The sequence below is a fragment of the Aspergillus costaricaensis genome (assembly GCF_003184835.1).
Source record: "Aspergillus costaricaensis CBS 115574 unplaced genomic scaffold BO79scaffold_15, whole genome shotgun sequence".
NCBI lineage: Eukaryota > Fungi > Ascomycota > Eurotiomycetes > Eurotiales > Aspergillaceae > Aspergillus > Aspergillus costaricensis.
Genome location: NW_020291815.1, coordinates 281331 through 304697, shown reverse-complemented (window position 1 = coordinate 304697; position 23367 = coordinate 281331). Strand labels below are relative to the sequence as shown.

Sequence of the window (23367 nt, the reverse complement as noted above, 5' to 3'; positions counted from 1 at the left end):
AATCCGGCCTAACATGGTGTGTGTCTCTAGCAAACAGGCTTGGGCATCCTGAGCTCTCAGTCACTACAGTATCATATCCAAGACCTTGAGAGCTGCGCCGCCAGCAATGTAGGTTATTGTATTTCGGAATCAGGTGGACAATCCCCAACGGTGCAGCTAAATGAGGTGGATGTCACCGAGACAGCCAGCTACCCTTGTATGGAATGACTGTTTGGTTCTGCGGCCATCTCGGATATTGAATATTTCTTGGCCATCTCCAGGAAATCTGATGGTTTCGCTTGGCTTCTACCACGAACGCGTCAATCGCTGGCTGGAACTCAGGCGCTGCGTCTAGTTGCAGTGAAGATCTAGAAGAGGTATTCGGACTACTTTCACTGTCCCGACTGTTTATGGCATCCGAAATGAGTTTAATGATGCCCTCGTTTCCACACTCCATCGCATGTGTAAGCAGTTTTGTGCCATAGTGGTCCTCTGAATTTGGGTTCACTCTGCCGGTCTTGAGCAGTAGTGCAACGATGCTTTCATGGCTCCCCTGGCAAGCAAGAGCCAGTGGTGTCCTGCCATGGTCGTCCTTTATATCAGGATTGACCTCATCGTTCTCAAGTAGTAGCCTGACAATCTCATCATGGCCATAATACGAGGCCTGCGCGAGCGGCGTCTTACCACCGGCATCCCGACAGTTCGGGTCAGGTATCCCGGTACTCAGAAGTGACTTGACAATATTCTCATGTCCCCTGAGTGCAGCATGCAGTAGTGGAGTGCGTCCATACTTGTCCCTAGAGTTGAGGTCTTTGACTCCAAAGTCGAGCAGTATCCGAACAATACTTCCGTGGCCACGGTGTGCTGCTCGTGAGAGTAAAGTCATATCTCTACTGTCTTTCCGATTGGGATTAACTCTCCCGGTGTTCAGTAAGAAACTGACAACATCTTCATGCTGAGCATCTGCTGCGTAGACAATGGGTGTAAGCCCAGCATAATCCACGGAATCTGGATCGACCTTGCCGGTAGCAAGAAGCATCTTGATGATATTGAGATGGCCACGTCCCGCTGCATACCCGAAGGGCGTTCTTCCACTAAAGGCCCGCATGTCGGGGCGTATCCCTTGCTTGCTGAGCAGGAGGCTGACTATACTCTCGTTGCCATTATATGCTGCATGTGCGAGTGGCGATAGCCCACTATTGTCCACTTCATTCACATCAATCCACCGCGTTGTTCGAAATAAGCAGGGGAAAGACCAAGACTGTTTGAGCAGGAGTTCCAGCACGTCAATTGTCCCATACTCTGCCGCGAGTGATAAGGCCGAACGACCATGGGTGCTGCTATAATTCAAATCGATATCTTTGTCTTGTAGTAGCGTTTGAACGGTGCGACGTAACCCCAGCCATGATGCTCGCATCAGAGTGGTTGAGGGAGTGAGCTGATGTATAGATGCTGTCTCGTTATTGAACCCAAGACAGAAGGCTTCACCGCGGCGAATGATGTTCAATATCTGTGCATGTGTCGATGGGTCCACTTCGATACCAGAGGATAAGACATGTTTGCTCCAATTTTTGACGGCATATTTAAGGAAGGGAGTCCGATTGAACTTCATTATAAGGTCTTTGTGGTCTTTTAAGGCCATTTTTGGATCCGTAGAATGGAGAAACCCCACACAAGCCTTCGCTAATATGCATTCTGAATCATGCGGAATCAACGAAGCTTTCCACGTCAGGTCCGGAATTGGCTCACTTTTACCTTCCTTATACACCAAAAAATCTCTCGCGGTCTCGTGTAGGAGGTATATTCTTGAGTCGATGACAGTGATGAAAAGACCACATATTTCCCGGATTGACCGCTTTGTTCGATGCTCCGGCTCGATCTCAAGCTGGTCTTCGGGTGATTTCCGGTCTAATACAGCCATTGCAGTAGCCATATCCGCCATCGTCAGAGGTGTATTTGCGGCAACGACAATATGTAAGATTTTCATCGCCCGATCGGGGTTTGGAGTGCGGCGTAATATCTGGTCGTAAGCTTCGTCCAGGGTTCGCGGTAGTCTTCTGATTGCTGCACGTATACTAGTGGGAGTGACCGTCAATATATCGCCTAAGGTACTCATGATGTGATCGATCCACAGATATGTTCGATTTTGAACGGAGGTCAGTTCAGAGAGAAGAAGGTTGCGCTCGTCTGCTAGAAGTTGTAGCCGCTCTGCAAGCTCCTCTATTCGGTGCTCTATGACCATATTGATTTCTCCCGCTATCTTCTGTACCTCATCGTTATCTTCTCCACGTAGGTGAACAGCTGGGAAGTTATTCTCAAGAGACTGAAACCTTCTCTGAATAGCGCTATATGGTCGACTGGTGACGAGAAATTTCATTTTCGAAGACGCCGTTGTGCCTTGGTAGAGGTTGGTCAAACACTCAGCCAGTTGTGATTGTCCGTCGCACCCACATTCATCCACGGCATCCAAAACACAAATCACTTGCCCAGCTGGAAGCTCCCCCGCCAGATCGCAAAGTATAGACCACAAGCTCCAGACAGATTGATATATGTGACCAGTCTCACTTTCGAACCTGGATCGGAGACGGTCGGAAAGCAGGCGCGGTCTTTGCTCGAAGATCTGATGGAGAATGCAGCATAAAGCATCCACAAGGGATTTTCGATTCTCGAAATCCTCCTTAAAGAAGAAGTAGCAGACCACACTTGTCTTTGAACTAAGCAGAACTTCATCTAAAAGATATCTGGCCAGGACAGATTTTCCACAGCCAGGGTCGGCTGAAACCCAGAGAAGGCCCGGTCCATGGTTTTCTCTCCAATTCTGAAAGAGTTGATGGTTTGTGAACCATTGACAAGTCCCCTCAACTCTTTGTGGGTTCCTATCCTTAGCATCTAGATAGGTGCAGGTATACAGCTGCTTGAGGACGTTGGCTTTCCACTCTGATGAATGTTCTTCGCGCGGTGTATTATCTATAACAATGTTAGTATATTTCAATACCAACGCAGGAGCAATTACTGGGCACATACAGTGAGGCTCCATGTACATCAGGGCTTCTTTCGCTAAGGCTGCAGCAGCGCCTGCAGCATAAGCATGCCAGTCATCGTTCTTGTGAGAGTCACAATAATCGGAAATCCCACGGATGACAATGCATTGAAACTGGTTCATTATCCCGGCAGCCTCCATCTCGCAACATATCGCGCCGCCAGACTCCCTTGCTATTTTGTCCCGCTTTGTGCCATCTTTAATGACCTTGTTTCCTGAAGCTATGATGCCATAAAAGACGCGGGACTCATTCGGCAGTATTCGTGGATCTCGTTGCACGGCCTTGGTTGCGTCACAAGAGACACAGCTGCCTCCATCATGAACGTGGATATAGTCCGCTGGAAATAAAATATCGGTCTCCGACAATGGCCGTTGATATACTCCCAATCTGGGATACTTGCGCAGCATGTCCGACAGAAACTCTGCGATACGATTTGACCGAACACGATGGTCCGACTGCATCGTCGTCATCATCGCTCTCCACTCAGTCGGCGGAGGACAAGATATCCCCATCCTCCTGAACTCGCTTGTGGTTTCCGTCACCAAATCATATTCAACAACCCCTCCCAGAATGCCGTCGGGAGCACTCACGACCACGTCCCCAAGACGAATATCATTATCTTTGCTGGGGATACCCCCGCCGATACCTACCAGTAAACGATGCTCGATCGCTGGAAAAGTTCGGACCAGGTGGATGGCGACAGTTGCTGCGGACGCTATACCCTGTGACCCCTTTGGAAGTGATGCGAGCACCACATTGTGCCCACTCAATGATCCCAGCACATATGTATTTGGGTCGTACTCGTCTCTTGGAAGACTTGCATGCTCGTCGTCAAGCATATATCGTGCTGCACTTAATTCGACCTCTAGGGGACATATCAATGCGACCGTATATGCCTCATTATAGAGACGCAGTTTTGGGATATTAGACACCATATCTCTTCTTCAATCAAATAGCAGAAACCCCGATTTCTCGGCGACTACGACAATCTGCGAGGTCTGAAGTTCCTTCTGAAGTGCGGGGAGGAAAGAGAGTGTCCAGTTCAGCCTCGCAATGGTGGTTTGCGCGCGCTTCCATGCACCAATAAACGACAGAGCCCATAGAATGTGTTAGACTAACAATGCACGAACCATTTGGATCATAGTCATATTCGACGTGAAGCCGACCCTGTCGCTTGAGCGAGAGGGTGAGCGAGAAGGCCAAGCATGTCTGGATCTCCGCTAAACAGCTTTCCAGATAGCAGCCAGCCATTCAGAGGAGTGAGACATATGCTGAAGGATAGCGAGCGACTTTGGTTTCATCTCAGATCCTTTGGCTAGCTGCCAGGCGGCAAGCCGACTAATTGCAACGAGAGGATCGGCTCCCGCTAGGAAATAGTAGCAACAGGACAGAGTCTGTGCCACTCTAAAGGCGCCGAAATGTAATCGATTATAAATAGGCTCATTCAAACAAAAAAATTCGGGCTGAAGAGATTTGAAGTCGTGGTTTTCACGTAGTAGTCCCGATTGTGCTGTCGACTGAGAACCCCAGGTTATCCGAGGGAATATGTATCCACTTCTTATCATCACCCACAACACATGATGCATTCGCAGCCCTCTATGATCTATCTGGGTTTCAACTTCTCCTGCTATCCAAATTGGATATATCATCGTGGCCAAACCAGGTCAAAGTACGTGGAAGTCAACTGGCTGGCGGAGGTGTTGTGAGGAAATAGAGTTCTGGGCGAGGCAGCCCCGTGAAGATGGATTCACCAACCACAACATCCGGCGGCAGGTTGATCCCCCGCGAGTTGTCCCTAATCTCTGCACGATGATGCCACTCCTTATCTCGTACCATTTCCCAAGGGTCTCATATGATATGGCTCGCTGGACAAGGAGCACTAAAGCTGGAGAGTCCTTTCACCAACGCTGACTCGCCCTATCGTTCCACCTCGACTAAGCAACTAACCCAAGTTTGACAAAGCGGACGGGCTGTTGACCGCTAGACGCAAATTCTTTCACGCTGTGTACAAAGACCACCTCTTCTATTTCTGTGTCTCTCCTCCCTCAGTCAGGTTGAATTGGAGGCAAATATGCGATTGAATTTCAGTCAACCCCCGACACCGGCGTTGAGTCGGCAGAACACCACGTTCCTTAACAATGCGCATCACTACCGCGCTGGGACCCATCCGCATCTCCTGACGAGTCGGAGCAAGCCCCGAAGGTAAACAATATTAATCGCTCACAATTTGAATCTTACTATAACATCATGCTGAATACGCGCCATATCAGATGGCCTCTGGTGTTCCGATTCATCAAAGGCGCTATCCACGCGGCCATTCTGCTGCCCGTCTTCCTGCACGCCGCATTCACAGCCTTTGTGGTCTATCTCGATATCTATGTCTTTGATACGGTTGGACTACCGAGCAGTATTGTAGGTCCCACTCACATGCATGTTATCGCGCATTCAGATCTGATTATGCAACCGTAGATCCCATCCTTGTCTATAGTCGTGGGTTTGATGCTCGTTTTCCGCAACCAAACCTCCTACAACCGGTTCTGGGATGGGCGTAATGGAATGAATACAATCTATACGTGCATTCGCAACCTAGTCCGGACCATCGTTACAAATGGCTACAGCACCGCAGGCCCTCCCACTGCCGCGGAGAAAGAGGACATCGAGCGGACGATACGGATCCTCATGTCGATTCCCTTTGCAGTCAAGAACCATCTTCGCGCTGAATGGGGAGCGGCGTGGGCTCTAGGAAATGATGTAGCCGAGAACGGTGTCGCAGCGTTTAACCCCGATTATGCAAGTCTCCTTCCAGCTGGACTGGTGGGCCACGAGGATGAGGGGCTGGGGTTACCGTTTCAACTAACCTTCTTCGTGGATGGGTTTATCAAGAGGGGAGTGGAGCGCGGCTGGTTCAACGCTCCTGGGGCAAGTCAAATGCAGGCTCAGTTGAATTCTTTGATGGATGCCTATGGAAGAATGGAGACTATCAAGCTGACTCCTATTCCGGTTGCGCACTTGTAAGTTCCTTCATCTTGGACCACCCCTTTACCTCTCCTCGCCAGCTCACATGTGAAAGGATCCACCAAAAACAAGTCCTCGCTCTCTTTGGCTGCGTCTTACCCTTCGGTATGGTCGACGATATGGGGTGGTGGACCGTTCCCATGGTCAGCCTGGTCATCTTCACCTTGTATGGCATCGAAGGCATCGGCTCGCAATTAGAAGACCCCTTCGGGTACGACCGCAATGACATCAAGATGGATGCCATTGTCGGCGACGCCAAGACCGAAATTGAAGTCGTACTGGCCGAATGGCGCCGACTGATGGCGTCCCTCGAGTCAGGCTCGGCGACCGATAATGGCGATCAGCATCTCGGCAACGGTTTGATTGTGGAAGAGGAGGTTAAGGAGCAGAAATTCATGCCGCCTGATATGTTCCTCAAGCATCGCGCGAGACCATCCGGGCGATAAGTAGCTAGCCAGCTATTTCTGATTGTGATGGTTCCCGGAAACTGAGCGTTGTGGAGATCGAGCAGATCTAGCGTCACTAACAGGGAACTATCACCTTAGACCATCTCGGTTACAAGAGATCGACGCCCTATCAGCCTGTCAAGCATGCGAGTGATTATCTAGGAGGATATTTTTCATCCTTGCGATCGTCAGGGGATATCTCCATCGAGTAATATGGATCATTGCTGGACCAATCCGACGTCGTCGACATATCAAGTCTATAGTTTCTTTTTTTGTATTTTCCGAAATAGCTCCACTTTCTGTGCATACCCTCAATATCATGAACACGAAATGAACCATACATATAAAAGCCACCACAAGACCCTTCAAATACCAAACAACAAAATTCATCATCAACTAAACAATCCCAAACCACCTCTAACCACAAATCTTAAACTCACATCAAAATGAACCTCCTCCCCCTCCTCCTCACCCTCACCACCTTCCTCCTCCCCCTCACAGCAGCCTTCACCTCGACCTTCCAAAACTGCCAAAACCTCAACCGCCTCAACCAAACCGTCCACCGCGTCCACCCTCTCCTGGAAAAATTCTCCTCTGTGCACGCCTCCAAATCCCAAACAGCCGTCACCACAACCACCACCACCCTCGCCAACGGAACCACCATCACCGTCACAAACACTACCTCATCCGCTGCAGTCGAGAGGATTGAAGGCGTTAGGGCTCTACTTCTCTCCTCCCAGGAGAAGATCTATGGCCGGTTGAGTAACTGCTCGAGTGATGCGGTGGTAGCGCCCCGGAATGTGCTGGTGAAGGGCGGCGTGAAGAGAGATGACGACGACGATGATGAATCTTGCACTTTGACTGATGTTTTGGATCAGTTGGTGGATACGTTGGAGTGTGTGTTGAGCTTTGCGACGGGTCTGTTGGAGACTATTCTTGATGGGGTTTTTGATTTGTTGAAGGATGTTATTGAGGGGGTGGAGAAGTTGTTGTAATGTGTTTTATTACTGTGCAGGTGGGGGGACTTGGAAGAAGAGTTGGTGCTGTATAATTGATTATAAAAGGAGGGCTTCGACGCTTATCGGGGAAATGATCCTTTGCTGGATCATGTCATGTCGCAAAATACCCATTTATATACTTGGTATACTCGTCGAGTATAGACACCACCCTACTTAATGAATTCTGTCACCGTTAGCCTGAGGATGGGTTGTACAATTGCATTAGATAAAGTATATACATGATTGTTATATCACAATGGCGCTTCTAATGTAAGCACCCCGTCCAATATTGAATCCGGGTTCGCGTACTCAAGCACCTGCGACACGGCCTGCAGGTCACTCCCATACTGTAGGCTTCTATCCTCTTCGGGTTTGGCCACGATGATCCGATGTCGAAAGACCTTTCTGGCTGCTAGTGCTACGATTGAGGGCGTGAGGAAGTCGATGCCGTGTAATACGGCGAGGAGTCTGGGTTGTAATCAGTGCTTTGTTTTGGCGTGCAGGGTGTGGATTGCATAGACCCACTTTGAAAATGACTTGAAGTAGAGGTTTGACCGTGTGGATATCCCCCCAGCTACTGCGCGACTGAGCCGAAGGAACACAACTATGTCTTGTTGGTACCGGGCTAATTCGGCGCCCATGCTGACCGTGGTGCTTAGTTGTTGTAGTTGTTCAAGGAGCTGGTTTTAATGTTCTTGTTAGTGGGATTTGGTTCGATGACCAAGGTAGGAGGGGAGACAAACCGTGATATCTACATGAGGATGGCCTTTCTTCGTTTGAGCTTCTGGCTTGTGAATAACGGATGATGCGGACAGCTGGCCATCGGAGAGCCAGTCGTTGCTTTCTTCGTGGTAGACGTAGCCGTCTTCTATGTCGTGGAAATGAGAGATGAACAGGTAGTCGTTCTAAGTGGGGTCAGTACACTGAGTGATAGAAATATACCGGTGGCAGACATACTAGGTGAGAGTTTAATGATGGGGTTTCATCGCGCACTATAAGAGGTAGGAACAGAAAATAGGTTGGGGCTTCCAAGATTCCTGCCGGTGTGGTGAGTTGTTTCGAGTGCATTAACTGTATGAGTCAGTAAATATCTCATCAGAACCTAGAGTAATCCTGTTTACCTCGAGAGCTTCGCGCTGGATATTGTCGTCCACATGGTTGAAGTGCTTAGCTATTACAACATTGACGACTTCCTGCTTGTGCTCGATAGGGGCTGACTTGAGGCGTCCTTTATGATCTCGAAGGTCATGATATGAGGATATCGCACCCGCCTTATCTTATTAGCCTAGCAATAAAGTGGACCAAAACAGTCGAATTGACATACCGACTCAGTGGTCATTCGCGAGCGTGAAGGCCGAGCATAACTGCTCCTGTAAAGCCCGGGAGGAAGTAATTCAGCACGAAAGTCTTCTAAAGATATAGTACTAGAGCAATCAAGAATGCTATAAGAGAGACCAAATGTATTTGTGCATATCTAGACCAGGGAGGCATTAGCAACATCGTAGACCATATCACGGGATTTTGAATTACCAGGGCGAGCTCCTTTGCGACGTCATGAATATTGGCGTCATTTGTGTCAATGCGACAGTGTTGGTGTGCCGCAAGACAAAGAAAGAGAGCTACTTCAAGATCAGATAATTCTGGAGCGAGTCTTGAGATTTCCGAGCCATCCTCCATGATAGTACTCTCGTGCAATTGACAGTCATGGTGGCAGCTTGGATAGTCCATGAATAATTACCCGCGCGATACATGGTCCAGCCACCTCAGGCACTATATCCCAATGCGGTTAGTGTCGGAGACCCGTCCGCATGTGAGCTCCAGGAGCTTTCCGATAGACAACAACATCCGGCTGGAGGGTCTTATCCCAGCACTATCTCCATCGGATCTGTATCGCTTCCCATCTATACATGACATTGCTCGGTGTCAATGGCGCCGTCAAATCCTCTGGCCAATTGGGAGAGGCTAGGAGATAGCTTCTACCGGAAGGTCCCCATATACGATGCCATCTTCGACGATGATGTCGAATTAGAGAACTACATCATCGCTGGCGCTCCCTACGGAGGGGCTATTGGTATGTGCAATAGTTGCAAGTTTATCTGGTTTTAAACGTGCTGATATATTTCCAGCGCTGCACCGCGATGAGAGCAAACCGTACAGGTTCCGTGATGCTCAGACCGCCAAGTCGAGCATTGACATTTACTCATGCTCGGGGAAGCACATCAATCGAATCAATGTCAGTCAGCTATAGACTTCGCGTAGGCAAGTTCTAACGTCTGTAGTGGGAATACGGCACGATTCGTGGTCTCGGCTGGTCCGACAAGGAAGAACTCCTGGTGATCACGGAAGACGGCACTGTCAGACGCTATTTTGGCCTCCACGGCGACTTTACCTCCTTTTCTCTGGGAAATGTAACGCTCCTATCCACATGCTGCTCTGTTGAAACTGACATCCGCTTAGGGAGCTGAAGACTACGGTGTGAGGGCTTGCCGATTCTGGACCTCGGGCTTTGTTGCCCTGCTCTCTAACAACCAACTGGTTGCTGTGTCGAATTACGACGAGCCGCGACCTAGGCTCCTGGCTCCTTGTCCGGAAGGAGAAGTCTCGTCGTGGTCACTGATACCTCCGGCTTATACGCTGTCTCGCTCAGTTGAAGTCCTGCTTGCCGTTGACAAGACAGTCTACTTAGTCGACCCCACGGAAGCCGAAGACAAAGTCCTTCAAAATGGGCCATTCAAACATGCAAGCGTGTCACCAACCGGAAGATTCGTTGCTCTAATCACTGCTGAGGGCAAGGTATGGGTAGTCAGCAGTGACTTCCAAAGCAAGTACAGCGAATATGACCCAGAATCGCGAGTCACTCCTCGGACAGTCGACTGGTGCGGAGATGATGCCGTTGTCATCGCATGGGAAGACGAGGTACATCTCATCGGGCCTAATGGCGTTGCGGCGAGATATTACTATGACGGCACTGTCCATGTCGTGCCTGAGTTTGACGGTGTGCGTTTAATTACCAACGACACCTGCGAGTTCTTGCACAAAGTTGTTGGTAAGTAATCCTCGTTTAGTCTAGGAACAAACATCTGATGGTCTGCAAGATGTCACCGAGGCGATCTTCCGGCTCGGATCTACGTCACCCGCCTCAGTCCTCCTGGACTCTATAGACCTTCTGGAGAAGAAGTCGCCCAAAGCCGACGAGAACATCCAACGTATCCGGCCAAGTTTGCCCGAGGCGGTTGACACGTGTGTCAAAGCTGCTGGTCATGAGTTTGACACGTATTGGCAGAAGCGCTTGTTAAAGGCAGCCTCGTTCGGAAAATCTGTTCTTGACTTGTACAACAGCGATGAATTTGTCGAAATGACCGAGAAACTCCGGGTGCTGAAAGCAGTGCGAGACTACCAGATAGGACTGCCGCTTTCCTATGAGCAATACATGCGCCTAACGCCTGAAAGGCTCATCGAGCGATTAGTAAACAGGCATGAATACCTGCTTGCCATCCGCATTTCGGAATACCTTGAGCTTCCCGCCGATAGGATATACGTCCATTGGGCAAGCCAGAAGGTCAAAGTCTCCACAGTGGACGATGATGCCCTCTGCAAGCTCATCGTCCAGCGACTGGAAGGCAAACCAGGCATATCCTTTGAATTGATCGCGCAAACAGCTTACGATGAAGGACGTGCTCACTTGGCGACTCAGCTGCTGAACCACGAACCAAGAGCTGGGAAGCAAGTGCCCTTGCTCTTGGACATGGAAGAAGACGAGATTGCCTTGGATAAGGCCATCGAAAGTGGAGACGTTGATCTAGTGAACTACGTCCTTCTGCACCTTAAGACTAAACTACCGCTTGCCAGTTTCTTCAGAACGATAAACACACGCCCTATGGCGTCTGCCCTTGTGGAGACGACCGCCAGAGGACAGGACACCGAGCTGTTGAAGGACCTCTTCTACCAAGATGATCGGCCTATTGATGGCTCCAATGTCCTTCTCTCCGAGGCGTTGGACGCAACGGACCTGCCGCGCAAGACCGAAAAGCTCCAGCTCGCATCACGTCTACTGTCAGACTCAAAAGATCCTTCCGTGGTGTTACAGCAGAAACTACTAAACGAAGCATCCCAGTTGCTGAAGGTCCAGGAGGCCCTCGACAAGGACCTTGCGGATCGTTCAGAGTTCCTTGGCTTAAGCTTGAACGAGACAATCTACAGACTGATAAGATCAGGCTACGGAAAAAGAGCACAGAAGATACAGAGCGAGTTCAGGATGCCAGAGAAAACATTCTGGTGGTTGAGATTAAGGGCCTTGGTAGCTAAGCGTGACTGGGGTGAGCTGGAAGAAATCGGGAAAAACAAAAAGTCCCCGATTGGGTGGGAGGTAAGTCGGCCAACAACCCCAGAATATGCGCCCGCATGCTCACGGATAAATAACAGCCATTTTATAACGAGATTTTGGGAGCTGGAAATACAAAGCTCGCTTCGTTATTTGTTCCCAAATGCACCAATTTGCCGGCTGAGGACAAGATGGAAATGTGGGTGAAATGCGGCATGATTGCGAAAGCCGGCGAAGAAGCCTTCAGGGCAAAGAATGTCAACGCCCTTGAGCTCCTCCAGGCGAGGGCTTCAGGACCAGCCGCCGTTGAGATCGAACGGATGATCAACCAGCTTAGACCGCGGAAGTAGATAGCTGGCGCAACCATGGCGGTATTTCCTTGGCAAGATAGACGTCCACGCATCAGGTGATATCATCGTCCACGTCAATGCCTTCGTGTTCCTCCACAACGGGAGCCTGAGTGACAGGGGCCGGCTTCGAACGTTTCGCTGGCTTAGAAGCCGCAGCATCGTCCATCATGGCATCGTCCATGTTATCGTCAGCCTCGTTGAGGGCTTCGAACATTGACTTCGTTTTACGGTTCAGATCCTCCCATTCAGCCTAGACACTCATTTCGTCAGAGATATTGACCAATCATGATGGAAAGTCTGGCGTCCTTACCCTACGAGCCTTGACGGATTTGGCGCGGCCCTCACTTTTAACGACCTTCTTCTCCAGCTGGTCCATCACGGCCTCTGCTCTTTCAACACCCTTTTGTTGTCTCAAGCGCTGCGCTCTAGTTTTAGCTTTGCCTTTTGACGATTTCTTCGAAACGCCTGCATTAGCGCGTTCCGATAGGATCGAATCCCGCTGTACTGTAGTTTCTTCGGCCCGCGGAAGAGATGTGATTGACTTGTCGACATCGAGACTGGGGGAAGCTGCCCGCCTCGCAGCGCGGGAATGTTTTGACTGGGCTAGACAGGGGCATAATGTTAGCATTGAACATGCATTTTTGAAGCAATAATCCTGTAAGAATAGCTGTACTCACGCCTAGATTTCGCCATGATTGATGCAGGGGAAATTTAGATTGGTATTTTCCTGCATGCCCGCAGGTGAATAATTTGTTGTGGAGCCGGGCATTATCGATAAAACCTTTCCGGGTGGCGGAAGACACCTGGAGCGCACTCGGCCGCTGCTTATTCTGCGACGCAACACTGGCTGCTCAAGTCGATCCAGTCGTCACTTCGCCAGACGTGGTCGTCGCCTCTTAACTGCTCTGCTAAGTGATGTCAATGTCCTCGTCCCTATGCCGTGGACTTTGCCTCCTTTTCATCAGCCATGAATGCTCGCAGAGAGGGGATTAACTTCCTCACTCCGAATCCCTTCAACGTGCAGCGCAGCAACTATGAAACAGTACTGCAGCAACTGCAGGGCAATCCATCCTTAGTTGCCTCTATATTAGTGACGCTCATCACTCTGTATTTTACCATCAGCTATTGGGGTCCAGCTTCGTTGTCGGTGGCTCGGATAGCCTGGAATATACTTGTCCATTTGACACCTTCTCGACTGATTGCCGCCCTGGATTCCCAGACACGGAATTCCGATACGACCGACGAGAACCCTCTTTCGATGACCTTTGAGGCCAAGAGTGAAGCGATGCAACGGATACTCGGCCTTGACGATACCTCCTTCTCCTCCCTCTTCCCTCGCGCTCCGGCTTTCTCGAGTTTCGGGACCTCTCTCTTAAGCAGCAAGAACAACGTACCGCCAGGGCTCGGAAACTGGGATAATTCGTGTTATCAGAATAGCATCATACAAGGACTGGCATCTCTCCAGTCGTTGGAGAAGTTTCTGAATCAGAATGTTGAGCAGCTAGGAGAGAAAGCCCTTATGTCCACGCATCAAGCTTTGAAGGATATCATAGAGCGACTCAATAGCGCAGACAGCAATGGCCAACGTCTGTGGACCCCGGCGGATCTCAAATCGATGAGCAGCTGGCAGCAGCAGGATGCACAAGAGTACTTCTCGAAGATTGTTGATCAGTTGGATCTGGAAGTCCAGCAGGCGACTCGGCGACACACGCGCAACTTGGGCCTGAAGATGGCAGGACCGCAGGAACATGTGATTGGGTCTGGTTCGTCACAAGAGCTACAAGAGAACAGTGGGGCGGAGTCACGGTCAACTGGAAACCAGGTCTTTCGGAATCCGTTGGAAGGTCTTCTTGCGCAAAGAGTGGGCTGCATCCAGTGTGGTTGGACCGAAGGGCTCTCGCTCATTCCCTTCAACTGCTTGACTGTCCCGCTCGGTCCAAAATTTGAGTACGACATCCGAGAGTGTCTCCATCATTACATGCACCTGGAGCCCATTGAGGGAGTGGAATGCGCAAAGTGCACTTTGTTGCGGGTACAGTCTCAGCTATTGAACTTGCTGAAGCAAATCAGCGATGATGAGGAGACTCCGAGTGCTACTCCGGAATCACCGAATATATCAGATGCGCTTCGAAGCTCGGCACAGGAACGCTTACAGGCCGTTGAGCAAGCGTTGGGAGAGGAGGACTTTGCAGAGAAGACGCTCTCTCAGAAATGCCATATTCCCGGAAAAAATCGCGTGTCGACGACTAAGTCAAGACAGGCCGTGGTTGCCAGGCCCCCACAGTGCCTAGTTATCCACATCAATCGCAGCATGTTTGATGAAACTACAGGAATGCTCCGGAAGAATTACGCGACCGTCAAGTTTCCCAATGCCCTCAACTTGAATCCATGGTGCTTGGGCGGAGTTTCTAAAAATGGGGAACCAAATCTTGAAGCCTGGGAGACCAATCCCAGCGTATCCATGCTCTCGCATGCAGGAAGAGGCGCAACTGCAGGCGGTCACTATCAGTTGCGTGCTGTGATCACCCATTACGGCCGTCATGAGAATGGCCATTACATATGTTACAGAAAATATCCAACCGACAGTTTTCCGGCCCACGTCCCGGACGCAATTATCGAGGCAGATGGAGACAAGGAGAGAGACGAGCGTTGGTACAGGCTAAGCGACGAAGACGTGCAGATGGTCAGCGAAGCGAGCGTCATGTCTCAGGGCGGCGCCTTCATGCTCTTCTACGAGGCAGTTGACGACTACTCCCCGGAGGCTGCAGAGGACGTGGACTCTGGCTTGGCGGAGGAGGAGGGTTCAGCACCTTCTTCTAGCTGCACGCCATCAGAGACCATGTCTACAACATCTGCTGCCACAGGAGACTCCACATCCGATGTATCGCAAGCGACCAGCGTCTCAACGGCGTTAAATGTTGAACCTCGGTCTGAGAAGTCCCTGCTTATGTCCGACGTTGACTGAGCCGTTTCTGTCTCGCTTGCCCAACCTTGCTCTGCCCGATTGTGTATATCAGCATTATATGATACCCCGAGTACGACTCTTTAGAAAGCGTTTATCCACATGTTCTTGACTGTTTGCTCTACATTTTGCTCTGGAATAATCGACGAGACGTTGAACACGGCTTTGTATAACACTGTATGTGCTTGATACCTGATTATCGCTTTATAGCTAAAGTACAACATTTTTTGGCACTCCATAACCGATCCTGTATAATCCCAAGAAGCATGCCGTATGTCCCAACACCCTGTCCCAGATAGTAAATAACACCCCTGTAACCAGCATAATCACATACCCAACGCCCGCTGAAGTATCAACCCATCCCATCCCATATCCCCAACTAAGCAAACCAGAAAAGACAATCAAAACACCCCAGCCCTAGTCATAACATCATGGAACTGCTCCAACGTAACCCCAGCATGCACTCCGGCCCCACCATTCGCCTCCAAAATCATATCCTTCAACAACTCATCCCCTAGCTCGTCCTCCTTCAACTCGCGCGCAATCCTCTTCAAATGGTTAAACGTAATCAATTCCCCCGACCCCCTCGTAAATAACCGATACGCGGCATCCACCTCCGCCGCCATCGCATCATCAGACCTAGATCGTAGCTTCGCCGCCGCGACAGCCAGAAACGGCTCGTACAGCACATACCCGGTATCCGTGGGGTCGACGGCCGAAATGATAGAGTGGAGTTCTTCGCTGTCGGTGGGGTCAAGGCCGAGGGCTCTATTGTTCATTGAGTTAGGGATTTAGTTGTCGCGATATGTATGTCTAGGGAAGAGGAACCGTACACTAAGGCTTTGCGCACATCACCGCGTGGGATCACGCCTTCCTTTTGGTCCGCGAATTCCTCGACGGTCTCGGAGAAGAGATGGAAGACTTCTTTGATTTCGTTCTCTTCCGACGCGCTGATGTCGTTTTCTTTGGCGAGTTTGGATTGGCGTGCGCGTTTGGGCGCGGGGCCGCTGCTTGGGGCGCTGCGCTTTTTGGGGGCCTGGGAGTAGTGGTGGTGGTTAGCGCATTGATTGAGAGAGAGTATGTGCATGCGATAAGCACAATGGTGACTTACCATGGTACCAATCGGTTATGTATGCTCTTTGGTAGTGTGTAGGTAGATGTTCAGCTGTCGCAAACTGCGATGATGTCAAGGGAAAGGGTGGTTGGAGATAAGGCGCGGGGGCGGATGAGCCATGGACATTTGGTAGGCTGGTAAGGATCGGGATTTGCCGATTTACATCGCACTGCCGTTGGGAGTCCGGATGGGGATGTCGATGACTCCGAGGAAGATGAGGTGAGAAGAAGATGGGATTGCTTCCATTGTCTTCGATTGCAGTTAATCTCGTGATGGCCGGCGGGCTGCTGACGTAACCCCGCGATGCCTAGAGGTTCTTCTTGTTACTTCTTCAGCTGCGTTTGCGCCGGCGAGGATTACATTTCCCAGGAATTTCGGAGTTGCGATTCAGTCTTCCTGGTGCTTTTTCATACTTCGCAGCTTTAATTTGAAGACCTCTGTGTCAGCAGCCGTCATCATGGATGTCGAGCTGTATGTCTATGACCTATCCAAGGTGATTTCCATAGCTTCACGTGTACATGTTTAGTCAAGGAGTCATGGGCTAATGCGGAACAGGGTCTTGCGCGAATGGTAAGACACGCATTGGATGTGGCAGACTCGCCTCGTGTCTAACTTTGTCTAGTATTCGCTGGCCCTGACGGGAACGCAAATCGATGCCATTTACCACACGTCGCTGGTGCTGAACGGCGTCGAGTATTACTTTGGCCAGGGCATCCAAACGGCCGTCCCCGGCAGTACTCATCATGGACAGCCCATGGAGAAACTGCATCTTGGAAAGACCGAGCTTCCTATGGATGTGATTGAGGAATACATCCAGTCGCTTGCGGAAATCTACACCCCTGAGGTAAGAGCCCGTATCCCCAGCCCGGTCATCTCTCTAACCCGGCCGTCCAGTCCTACGACCTCTTCTTGCACAATTGCAACAACTTCACGCAGGATCTGGCCATGTTTGCTCTCGGCAAAGGTATCCCTGAGCATATTCAAAACCTGCCGCAGACCTTCCTGAGCACCCCTTTTGGGCAAATGATGAAGCCCCAGATCGAAATGGCCCTGCGCGGTGTAACCCAAGGCACTGGCGCTGGCACTGGCACAGTCGGCACTCAAACGCCCACCACCAGCGCACCAACCGCCCCTGCGCAACCTGCCCCCGTTACTCAAGGTCCTGTGCGCATCGCAAGCAACCTCGCCCAGCTCGAGCATCACCTAGCTGCCGCCGCCGACTCATGCGCCGTCATCTTCTTCACCTCGGCCACCTGTCCGCCCTGCAAAATGGTCTACCCGACGTACGACGAACTCGCCGAGGAAGCAGGCGCCAAAGCCACCCTCATCAAAGTCGACATCAGTACTGCCATGGACGTCAGCATGAAATACAGCGTCCGAGCAACCCCAACCTTCATGACCTTCCTGAAGGGCCAGAAGCTCGATGAATGGTCCGGCGCCAACCCAGCCCAATTACGAGGCAACGTCCGTCTCCTTCTGGAAATGGCCCATCCTCCCCATCGTCACCAGCAACTCCGTCTCCCAAGCCTCCAACGCCCCATCTCCAACTATGTCACCTACAAGAAAGTACCCCCTCTTGACAAGCTCGTCCAGAAACTCAGCCCTCACCACGAAGACCCCCGCCTCCTCTCCATGATCACCTACCTGAAATACCGCACCTCCTCTTCCACCCCAGCAGCAGACACCCCCTTACCCCAAGACCTCCCAACCTTCGCCACCTACCTACAAAGCACCTACGGCACTCTAGCCCTAGACCACCTATTCGCTCTCGTCGACCTCACCCGCCTGCTCTTCCTCGACCCCCGCGTATCCAGCTACTTCGCCGAAGAGCCCGACCACAAGACCCTCCTCACCCTCTTATCCCCATCTGCTGGCCTCTCCAAATGCCCCTACAACCTCCGCATCGTCATGCTCCAACTCTGCTGCACCCTCTTCTCCACCCCTCTTTACCGCGACCAACTCACTACCTCCTCCTCTTCTCTCCTCCCAACCCTCCTCCACCTCACCACCTCCTCCCTCCTCGACTCCCACACTAACCTCCGCGTGGTCGCCGCCTCCCTCGCCTACAACCTCGCCGCGCTTAACCATAACGCCCGCTTCGCCGGCCACGCCGACCCCCTGTCCGAGGAATCCCAAGTCGAGCTGACTGCGTCGCTCGTGGAAGCCATCACCCAGGAAGAAGAGAGCCAGGAGGCTCTCCACGGGCTTCTCTTCGCTCTTGGACTGCTCGTCTACGAAGCTAGTCCGGACAGCGCGGTCGTGGATCTCTGCAATGCTATGGGGATTGCGGAGACGGTAGTCGCGAAGAAGAATGTGTCGGGTGTAGCGAAGGAGCCGTTGATCAAGGAGGTGGGAGAGGAGTTGTTGATGAGGGGGTTGTAGAATACCTACCGCGTAACTAATCCTCAGCTTTGATTATTTCTATACATGGGCTTTAGATGGGTTAGTTGGATAATCACTTAATAGATGATGTACTGTATCACTTACACTACTTGAACCGATGGATTACTTTATCTTCATCTCTACCTAGCACTGTTAGTTTACGACCTTACATTCAATCTCCTTTTAAGACTATATCACGCATGTATCCTACCGGTATCCCAATCCACACACACACCTCCTCCCACTACGAGACAAGTATATCCCTCATCATCTCATCTCATCCTCTCTCATATCATTCCAAATCTATAAACCCCTCAGCCCCAGTAATCTTCACCAAAACCCCTCACTCACTCACTCGCTCACTCACTCACTCATCACCGCTAGGATACTAGTCTACAATCAATAATTGCCTCACATCAGCACCACCACCACCACCATAAAAAGCGAGGGGTACCGGCATAAAAATCAATAGTTTCCTTCCATCAACGGTGTCTCGTGATGACTGACACTCTTCATTCCGCACAGATCACCAACCGACCATAGTCTTCATAAGTACCTTACATGAAAAAAAAAAAAAAAAAAAAAAAAAAAAAAAAAAAAAGCATCCATCACTACTAATGTCTGGCACTAGTACCATGAAAGGGATAGTAAATAGGTACCAATTGTGTGGTTAGGTGCTGTAGATGGTGGCTGGCTGGCTGATGGATGGATGGACTTCAAAGAAGCAAATGTAAAAAAAAAAAAAAAAAAAAAAAAAAAAAAAAAGCAAGAAAGAAGAAAGAATAAGTAAATAAGTAATGCTGCTGCATGTGCTGCCTTGCTTTTGCTTTTTGTCTGCTCTAAGTACAGCGGGGGATATGTAGTACTCAGCTGTTACAGGAGTGGCTAGTTCCTATTGTCTCTACTACTAGTAGGATGTCGAAGTCGAACTAATGGGATTTGCGTCGGGTATAGCCGTGCAGGTACTTGTGTCATCTGTTCAGGTGGGATCGTGGGTCGGATAGTTTGGTAGTCATCACAGCTAGGATGTAGGATGGTATAGGATGGGATCTATTATAGTAGGATAGAATTATTGTGTTATCAGACCACTTCATTTTCGGTGGTTATTGTTCATTGATTCGTTCATTCACATGATGTGAATGTAGTTAAGTATTACCATACTAAATAGGAAAGAGAAAGATAATCAAGTAGTGAAACAAAGGCCATCGCTGCATGAATTAATGGGGTATGTCGCTGAGCTATGCAATATGCAATCCATCTAAAGTAACGCGGGAGCTGTTCTGTGGAACACGCTCGGGGTATGAGAATGAAGGGGAAAAGCGAAACAAGGAAGCGCCAGGAAACAACATGATGACATACAAGACGGGGTATCTGAACATCCGACGCTGAAAACAAAAAGAAAAGTGACAAAAGAAAGGGGCAATAATTAGATCGGAAATCGCGAGTAAAGAAGAAAAAGCAAAACCGCTGACGAAACCCAGCTGAGGGGGAATCTGGGTCTGGTATCCCGAAATGTTGCTAAATCCATGACCACCAACACCGACGCGACAACGCATGAAACGGAACAATAATTAAGAGAGTAAAGGAGTCCGGTTGACAAGAGGGGAAAGAAAAGAAACCGGAGAGACAAAGAACCACAAGCAAGGAAAGACACAGTGCGCAACGTGAAGCGAGTATCCAAGCGCGTGCCATGACCCTTTGGGCCAGCATGATCGGAGTGAGTCACCATCCGTAGGGGAAGGGAATGCGATCAGAGCGTGCCCTGACAATGGCGGTGAGGTTGTGAAGAATGATAGGCAGCAGAGGGCCCTGTCCAGCGTGCAGCAGCAGCAGCAACAGCCAGAGAGGGGAATGTTCCCCAATTTCCATCAAATGCGCCGGCTGCGACAGGGAAATTAGGTAATCAGGCAGCCAAGCTCGGGTACCAAATCAGAGGCCGCGAAGACGCAACTCCGGCCTGCCAATTCCGCCCGGCTACGGCGCCTACCAACTATCTCTCCTCGCTTCGTCTCCCACTCCTTCGTCGCACGTGCACCCTCTGTCGTCATATTCCCCCGGTCCCATGCCCGATCATGCTAATTCATGGCCCTGTTCTTGAAAGTCCGAGCCTTGTGATGTCTCGACCTCACAAGCATCAGTGCCAGAAGTGTGTCATTGTGGCGGGGACCTTGACTGATTGCTTTTGTTGGCAACCACTCAGAGCGCGGGCATCCCAAAAAGGGGAATAAGAAGGATATGATAATTGAAAGAAGAAAAAAAAAAAAGTAAAAAAAGAAAGCAACCAGATAGACGTGTTGGTCGCATTTCTGGACAGCTGAGCTGGAGACAGATCGGCGTCGATCATTCGACAACCCTAATCTCCGGCTAAATCGGACCAAAATGTTGGCGTGGGGTGACGAAGTCGTGGGGTATCATGACATGCGCGAGTAGATGGTTTGGCGTATTGGTGTTACAACAAAGGAAAAAAAAGTAAAGAGAAGATGACACCCTTTTCGGTGTCTCTTAGGCGCGGCAGACGGTGGCTTTCGAAGCTGATGCGGTCCGCCGCTTCCTCTCGGGGATGGCCTTGCGCTTCTTGCGCTTTGCGTTCTCGCGCTCTGCCGCTGCCATCTGTGCCACCCGCATGGCCTGCTGTGCTCTCGCATGGGCCTGCACCTGAGCAAGGAAACGCGCGCGCTGCGCTTCTTCTTCCGCTGCGGCGCGAATCATCTGGATCTGCTGCTCGGTGGTCAGGTCAACGTCTCCCATGGTCGGGTCCTGCGCGGCGGATTCTTCGTCGATCGCACTCTCGCAGGGGGATCCAGAGCCGATGGGGAGGAGATCTTCGTCGGAAAGGTAGGCGCTGGCACTGGAGCCCTCTGAGTCTGCACTCAGCAGAGAAGGGCGGTTGGGCCAAGATGGGAATGCGCACGAGTTGTTCATCTCATAGCCGCTAGAAAAGGAGCATTTGCGAGGAGTGATGTCGAGCAAGGAATCAGTGGGAGAAGGTGGTGGGGGAGGCGGCATCGAAGTAGGTGAGCAAGAGCTGCCGAAGCTGAAGCTGAAGGAGACATTCTGGGTGCTAGTGGTGGCTTCGCTCAGAGAGGAGCGAACACTAGACTGGTTCTGACTCCAGGGAAGAAAGGGATACATGGTGAGAAGAGGTGTTATCAGTAGTAGTAAGTGGTGGTAGTAGGTGTAGTAGGTGGTAGTAATGGGAGTGAATCTCGGTGTTGTCCAGAGCGATGCAGGAAGTATAAGTAGTATGACTACTAGTACTAGCTCTGTGACAGTAGTTTGATGAGTGGAGGTGAAGAAGATCGACACGGTCTGGGGAGGTCAAGACCCAAGAGTTGAGAGGGAAGGAGTGGGAAGTCAGATAAATAAATAAGCTTGGAGAGGAGTATCTGGGGATTGACGCTGATCAAGGAACACTCCACCGGTGGATCAAATGGCGGAGAGTGAATGTATAAATGGAAGAAGGGCCAGATCGATCGGGGGAGGCGTCTGGACTCCCTTGCATCTCCCAACAGATAAGGCGTCGTGGAGAACGAAGAAGGAGGTGTGGAGTGGGGGGGTTGGCAGCAAATCCGATTTTTTTCCCCCTTCGGATTTATTTAATTCGATTTATTCAATTTTCTGATTTTCAGAAAATCAAAAAATCGAAAATCGAATTTCTTTTTTTGTGGAAGTAAGAAATTCCCTTGTTTGGGTTGAGCGCGTCGCCCCACTGGGGAATTACCAGTCACCAGCCCGACAAAGCGGCCAGAAATCACTTGGAATTTTCCGCAATGCTGGCCTGAAAGCAAAGCATCCACTGGTAATCCTGCGTGTCAAGCGCGGCGATCAGGCGGAAGGGGCGTTCCGGTCGCTGTACGATGAATGAAGCAGCAATCAAAGTGGTTGGACACGAGAGAGCAAGTACTACTACCACTGGAGTAATAGTAGTAGTAATGGTAGGTAGGTAAACAAGTTGGATGTGTATGTGTGGAAAATGTGTGGAGGTATGTTGATGATGTCGGTGATGTCGCGGCGGTATGTCAATCACAGTAGAAAGTACCAAGTGGCTTAGTACTAGTATTGTTTACTGTGATCAGTAGTAGGTAGAGTAGATAGTAGTAGTGGTGAATGGTACTATTGTCAAAAGTGATAGATGTTCGAGTTGATCAGTCCAGTGCGATGTAGCAACGAACTCCTGAAACCCATCATCGGACCAGGGACTAAAGGTACATATTTATCTATTATTATGATTTATTCCCATCGGGTGGATTCGACCCTAATCTGACAGCCAGACCCCCGGTCCAGGGCGTGGATCTATCGGCTTTCTTTTGTTCTTCCATTTTAATTTAATTTCTGGGCGGATTTGCTCGCTCCTCCGGTCCGCGGCCCGGGGAGCTTCGGATGGGGGGCCAGAAAAGGGAAGAAGGGGAAAAAGGGTAAAGGAACTGGCGTGGGGATGGATCAAGTGTCAAAGAATGAGTCAACTTAATCCACTGCTCCCTCCGATTTCTCCCACATCTCCGGACTTCCCATCAGTGGCACCTCCGTAACTGATTCTTTGGTTCGTCCGACCCCAGATTTATTGGCATTTTGCCAAGTGCAGAATAATATCAGGTTAGAGAATATACAACTGGGTGCACTGTACGGAGTAGTAGTTACTACATTGTAGATACTTGCATTAACAATATCATAATCTTAGTAGTATTAATAGTAGTATTACTGTAACTAGTAGTCTAAGGCTGACATGATACGGGTCCGGTAAATATTCCCCCATACCCGA

General features: G+C 50.4%; 12 protein-coding genes across 12 annotated transcripts; 6 read left to right on the top strand and 6 right to left on the bottom strand.

Annotated features, from left to right (window-relative positions):
- Positions 1 to 694: 694 nt before the first annotated feature.
- Positions 695 to 3001, bottom strand: BO79DRAFT_265301 (ankyrin; the record flags this gene model as incomplete). The annotated part of the gene is made up of 1 exon (XM_025686871.1): positions 695 to 3001. A coding segment is annotated over one exon (2307 nt), but the record flags the coding sequence as incomplete, so codon positions are not given.
- Positions 3002 to 3007: 6 nt separating this feature from the next.
- On the bottom strand, positions 3008 to 3955 carry BO79DRAFT_172796 (5'-methylthioadenosine/S-adenosylhomocysteine nucleosidase family protein; the record flags this gene model as incomplete). Its single annotated transcript, XM_025679647.1, has 1 exon — positions 3008 to 3955. A coding segment is annotated over one exon (948 nt), but the record flags the coding sequence as incomplete, so codon positions are not given.
- Positions 3956 to 4992: 1037 nt separating this feature from the next.
- Positions 4993 to 6980, top strand: BO79DRAFT_245278 (bestrophin family protein). The gene is made up of 4 exons (XM_025685460.1): positions 4993 to 5222; positions 5291 to 5432; positions 5490 to 6031; positions 6091 to 6980. Exons 1-4 carry the CDS (start codon positions 5092 to 5094, stop codon positions 6479 to 6481), a joined length of 1206 nt encoding a protein of 401 aa, XP_025539683.1. The 5' UTR covers positions 4993 to 5091; the 3' UTR covers positions 6482 to 6980.
- On the top strand, positions 6928 to 7701 carry BO79DRAFT_265282 (uncharacterized protein; the record flags this gene model as incomplete). The annotated part of the gene is made up of 1 exon (XM_025686870.1): positions 6928 to 7701. One exon carries the CDS (start codon positions 6928 to 6930, stop codon positions 7474 to 7476), a length of 549 nt encoding a protein of 182 aa, XP_025539682.1. The 3' UTR covers positions 7477 to 7701.
- A 29-nt stretch (positions 7702 to 7730) lies between these two features.
- On the bottom strand, positions 7731 to 9156 carry BO79DRAFT_265278 (uncharacterized protein; the record flags this gene model as incomplete). Its single annotated transcript, XM_025686869.1, has 7 exons — positions 7731 to 7947; positions 8005 to 8159; positions 8223 to 8384; positions 8437 to 8550; positions 8601 to 8750; positions 8804 to 8953; positions 9010 to 9156. 7 exons carry the CDS (start codon positions 9154 to 9156, stop codon positions 7731 to 7733), a joined length of 1095 nt encoding a protein of 364 aa, XP_025539681.1.
- A 187-nt stretch (positions 9157 to 9343) lies between these two features.
- vp16 (tethering complex subunit VPS16) lies at positions 9344 to 12383 on the top strand. Its single transcript, XM_025681056.1, has 6 exons — positions 9344 to 9550; positions 9606 to 9712; positions 9759 to 9887; positions 9937 to 10525; positions 10575 to 11845; positions 11902 to 12383. Exons 1-6 carry the CDS (start codon positions 9406 to 9408, stop codon positions 12148 to 12150), a joined length of 2490 nt encoding a protein of 829 aa, XP_025539680.1. The 5' UTR covers positions 9344 to 9405; the 3' UTR covers positions 12151 to 12383.
- BO79DRAFT_245275 (Alb1 domain-containing protein) lies at positions 11761 to 12878 on the bottom strand. Its single transcript, XM_025685459.1, has 3 exons — positions 12828 to 12878; positions 12461 to 12753; positions 11761 to 12400 (listed from the first exon to the last, which is right to left on the bottom strand). Exons 1-3 carry the CDS (start codon positions 12841 to 12843, stop codon positions 12203 to 12205), a joined length of 507 nt encoding a protein of 168 aa, XP_025539679.1. The 5' UTR covers positions 12844 to 12878; the 3' UTR covers positions 11761 to 12202.
- A 162-nt stretch (positions 12879 to 13040) lies between these two features.
- Positions 13041 to 15184, top strand: BO79DRAFT_172784 (ubiquitin-specific protease UBP1). The gene has a single exon (XM_025679646.1). The coding sequence runs from the start codon at positions 13118 to 13120 to the stop codon at positions 15113 to 15115; it is 1998 nt and encodes a 665-aa protein (XP_025539678.1). The 5' UTR covers positions 13041 to 13117; the 3' UTR covers positions 15116 to 15184.
- A 301-nt stretch (positions 15185 to 15485) lies between these two features.
- BO79DRAFT_194518 (EF-hand superfamily Ca2+-modulated protein) lies at positions 15486 to 16427 on the bottom strand. Its single transcript, XM_025681055.1, has 3 exons — positions 16224 to 16427; positions 15946 to 16148; positions 15486 to 15880 (listed from the first exon to the last, which is right to left on the bottom strand). The coding sequence occupies exons 1-3, from the start codon at positions 16224 to 16226 to the stop codon at positions 15514 to 15516; spliced, it is 573 nt and encodes a 190-aa protein (XP_025539677.1). The 5' UTR covers positions 16227 to 16427; the 3' UTR covers positions 15486 to 15513.
- A 167-nt stretch (positions 16428 to 16594) lies between these two features.
- Positions 16595 to 18692, top strand: BO79DRAFT_172778 (bifunctional C97 family peptidase/thioredoxin family protein). Its single transcript, XM_025679645.1, has 4 exons — positions 16595 to 16719; positions 16782 to 16796; positions 16849 to 17070; positions 17121 to 18692. The coding sequence occupies exons 1-4, from the start codon at positions 16684 to 16686 to the stop codon at positions 18606 to 18608; spliced, it is 1761 nt and encodes a 586-aa protein (XP_025539676.1). The 5' UTR covers positions 16595 to 16683; the 3' UTR covers positions 18609 to 18692.
- A 1772-nt stretch (positions 18693 to 20464) lies between these two features.
- On the top strand, positions 20465 to 20836 carry BO79DRAFT_147151 (uncharacterized protein; the record flags this gene model as incomplete). The annotated part of the gene is made up of 1 exon (XM_025678500.1): positions 20465 to 20836. A coding segment is annotated over one exon (372 nt), but the record flags the coding sequence as incomplete, so codon positions are not given.
- A 137-nt stretch (positions 20837 to 20973) lies between these two features.
- Positions 20974 to 21900, bottom strand: BO79DRAFT_14422 (uncharacterized protein). The gene has a single exon (XM_025678371.1). The coding sequence runs from the start codon at positions 21738 to 21740 to the stop codon at positions 21111 to 21113; it is 630 nt and encodes a 209-aa protein (XP_025539674.1). The 5' UTR covers positions 21741 to 21900; the 3' UTR covers positions 20974 to 21110.
- Between the last annotated feature and the right edge of the window lie 1467 nt (positions 21901 to 23367).

Bases quoted from the DNA above. Each gene is read 5' to 3' on its own strand.
- vp16 (XM_025681056.1), top strand. From the start codon at position 9,406: ATGGCGCCGTCAAATCCTCTGGCCAATTGGGAGAGGCTAGGAGATAGC. The intron at 9,551-9,605 runs GTATGTGCAATA...ATATATTTCCAG, and splicing joins TCCCTACGGAGGGGCTATTG to CGCTGCACCGCGATGAGAGC. The intron at 9,713-9,758 runs GTCAGTCAGCTA...TAACGTCTGTAG, and splicing joins AGCACATCAATCGAATCAAT to TGGGAATACGGCACGATTCG.
- BO79DRAFT_14422 (XM_025678371.1), bottom strand. From the start codon at position 21,740: ATGTATCCCTTTCTTCCCTGGAGTCAGAACCAGTCTAGTGTTCGCTCC.
- BO79DRAFT_194518 (XM_025681055.1), bottom strand. The intron at 15,881-15,945 runs GTACGGTTCCTC...AATGAACAATAG, and splicing joins GATGTGCGCAAAGCCTTAGT to AGCCCTCGGCCTTGACCCCA.
- BO79DRAFT_245278 (XM_025685460.1), top strand. From the start codon at position 5,092: ATGCGATTGAATTTCAGTCAACCCCCGACACCGGCGTTGAGTCGGCAG. The intron at 5,433-5,489 runs GTAGGTCCCACT...ATGCAACCGTAG, and splicing joins TTGGACTACCGAGCAGTATT to ATCCCATCCTTGTCTATAGT. The intron at 6,032-6,090 runs GTAAGTTCCTTC...CACATGTGAAAG, and splicing joins CCTATTCCGGTTGCGCACTT to GATCCACCAAAAACAAGTCC.
- BO79DRAFT_245275 (XM_025685459.1), bottom strand. The intron at 12,401-12,460 runs GTAAGGACGCCA...ATGAGTGTCTAG, and splicing joins AATCCGTCAAGGCTCGTAGG to GCTGAATGGGAGGATCTGAA.
- BO79DRAFT_172778 (XM_025679645.1), top strand. From the start codon at position 16,684: ATGGATGTCGAGCTGTATGTCTATGACCTATCCAAG. The intron at 17,071-17,120 runs GTAAGAGCCCGT...CCGGCCGTCCAG, and splicing joins CGGAAATCTACACCCCTGAG to TCCTACGACCTCTTCTTGCA.
- BO79DRAFT_172784 (XM_025679646.1), top strand. From the start codon at position 13,118: ATGAATGCTCGCAGAGAGGGGATTAACTTCCTCACTCCGAATCCCTTC.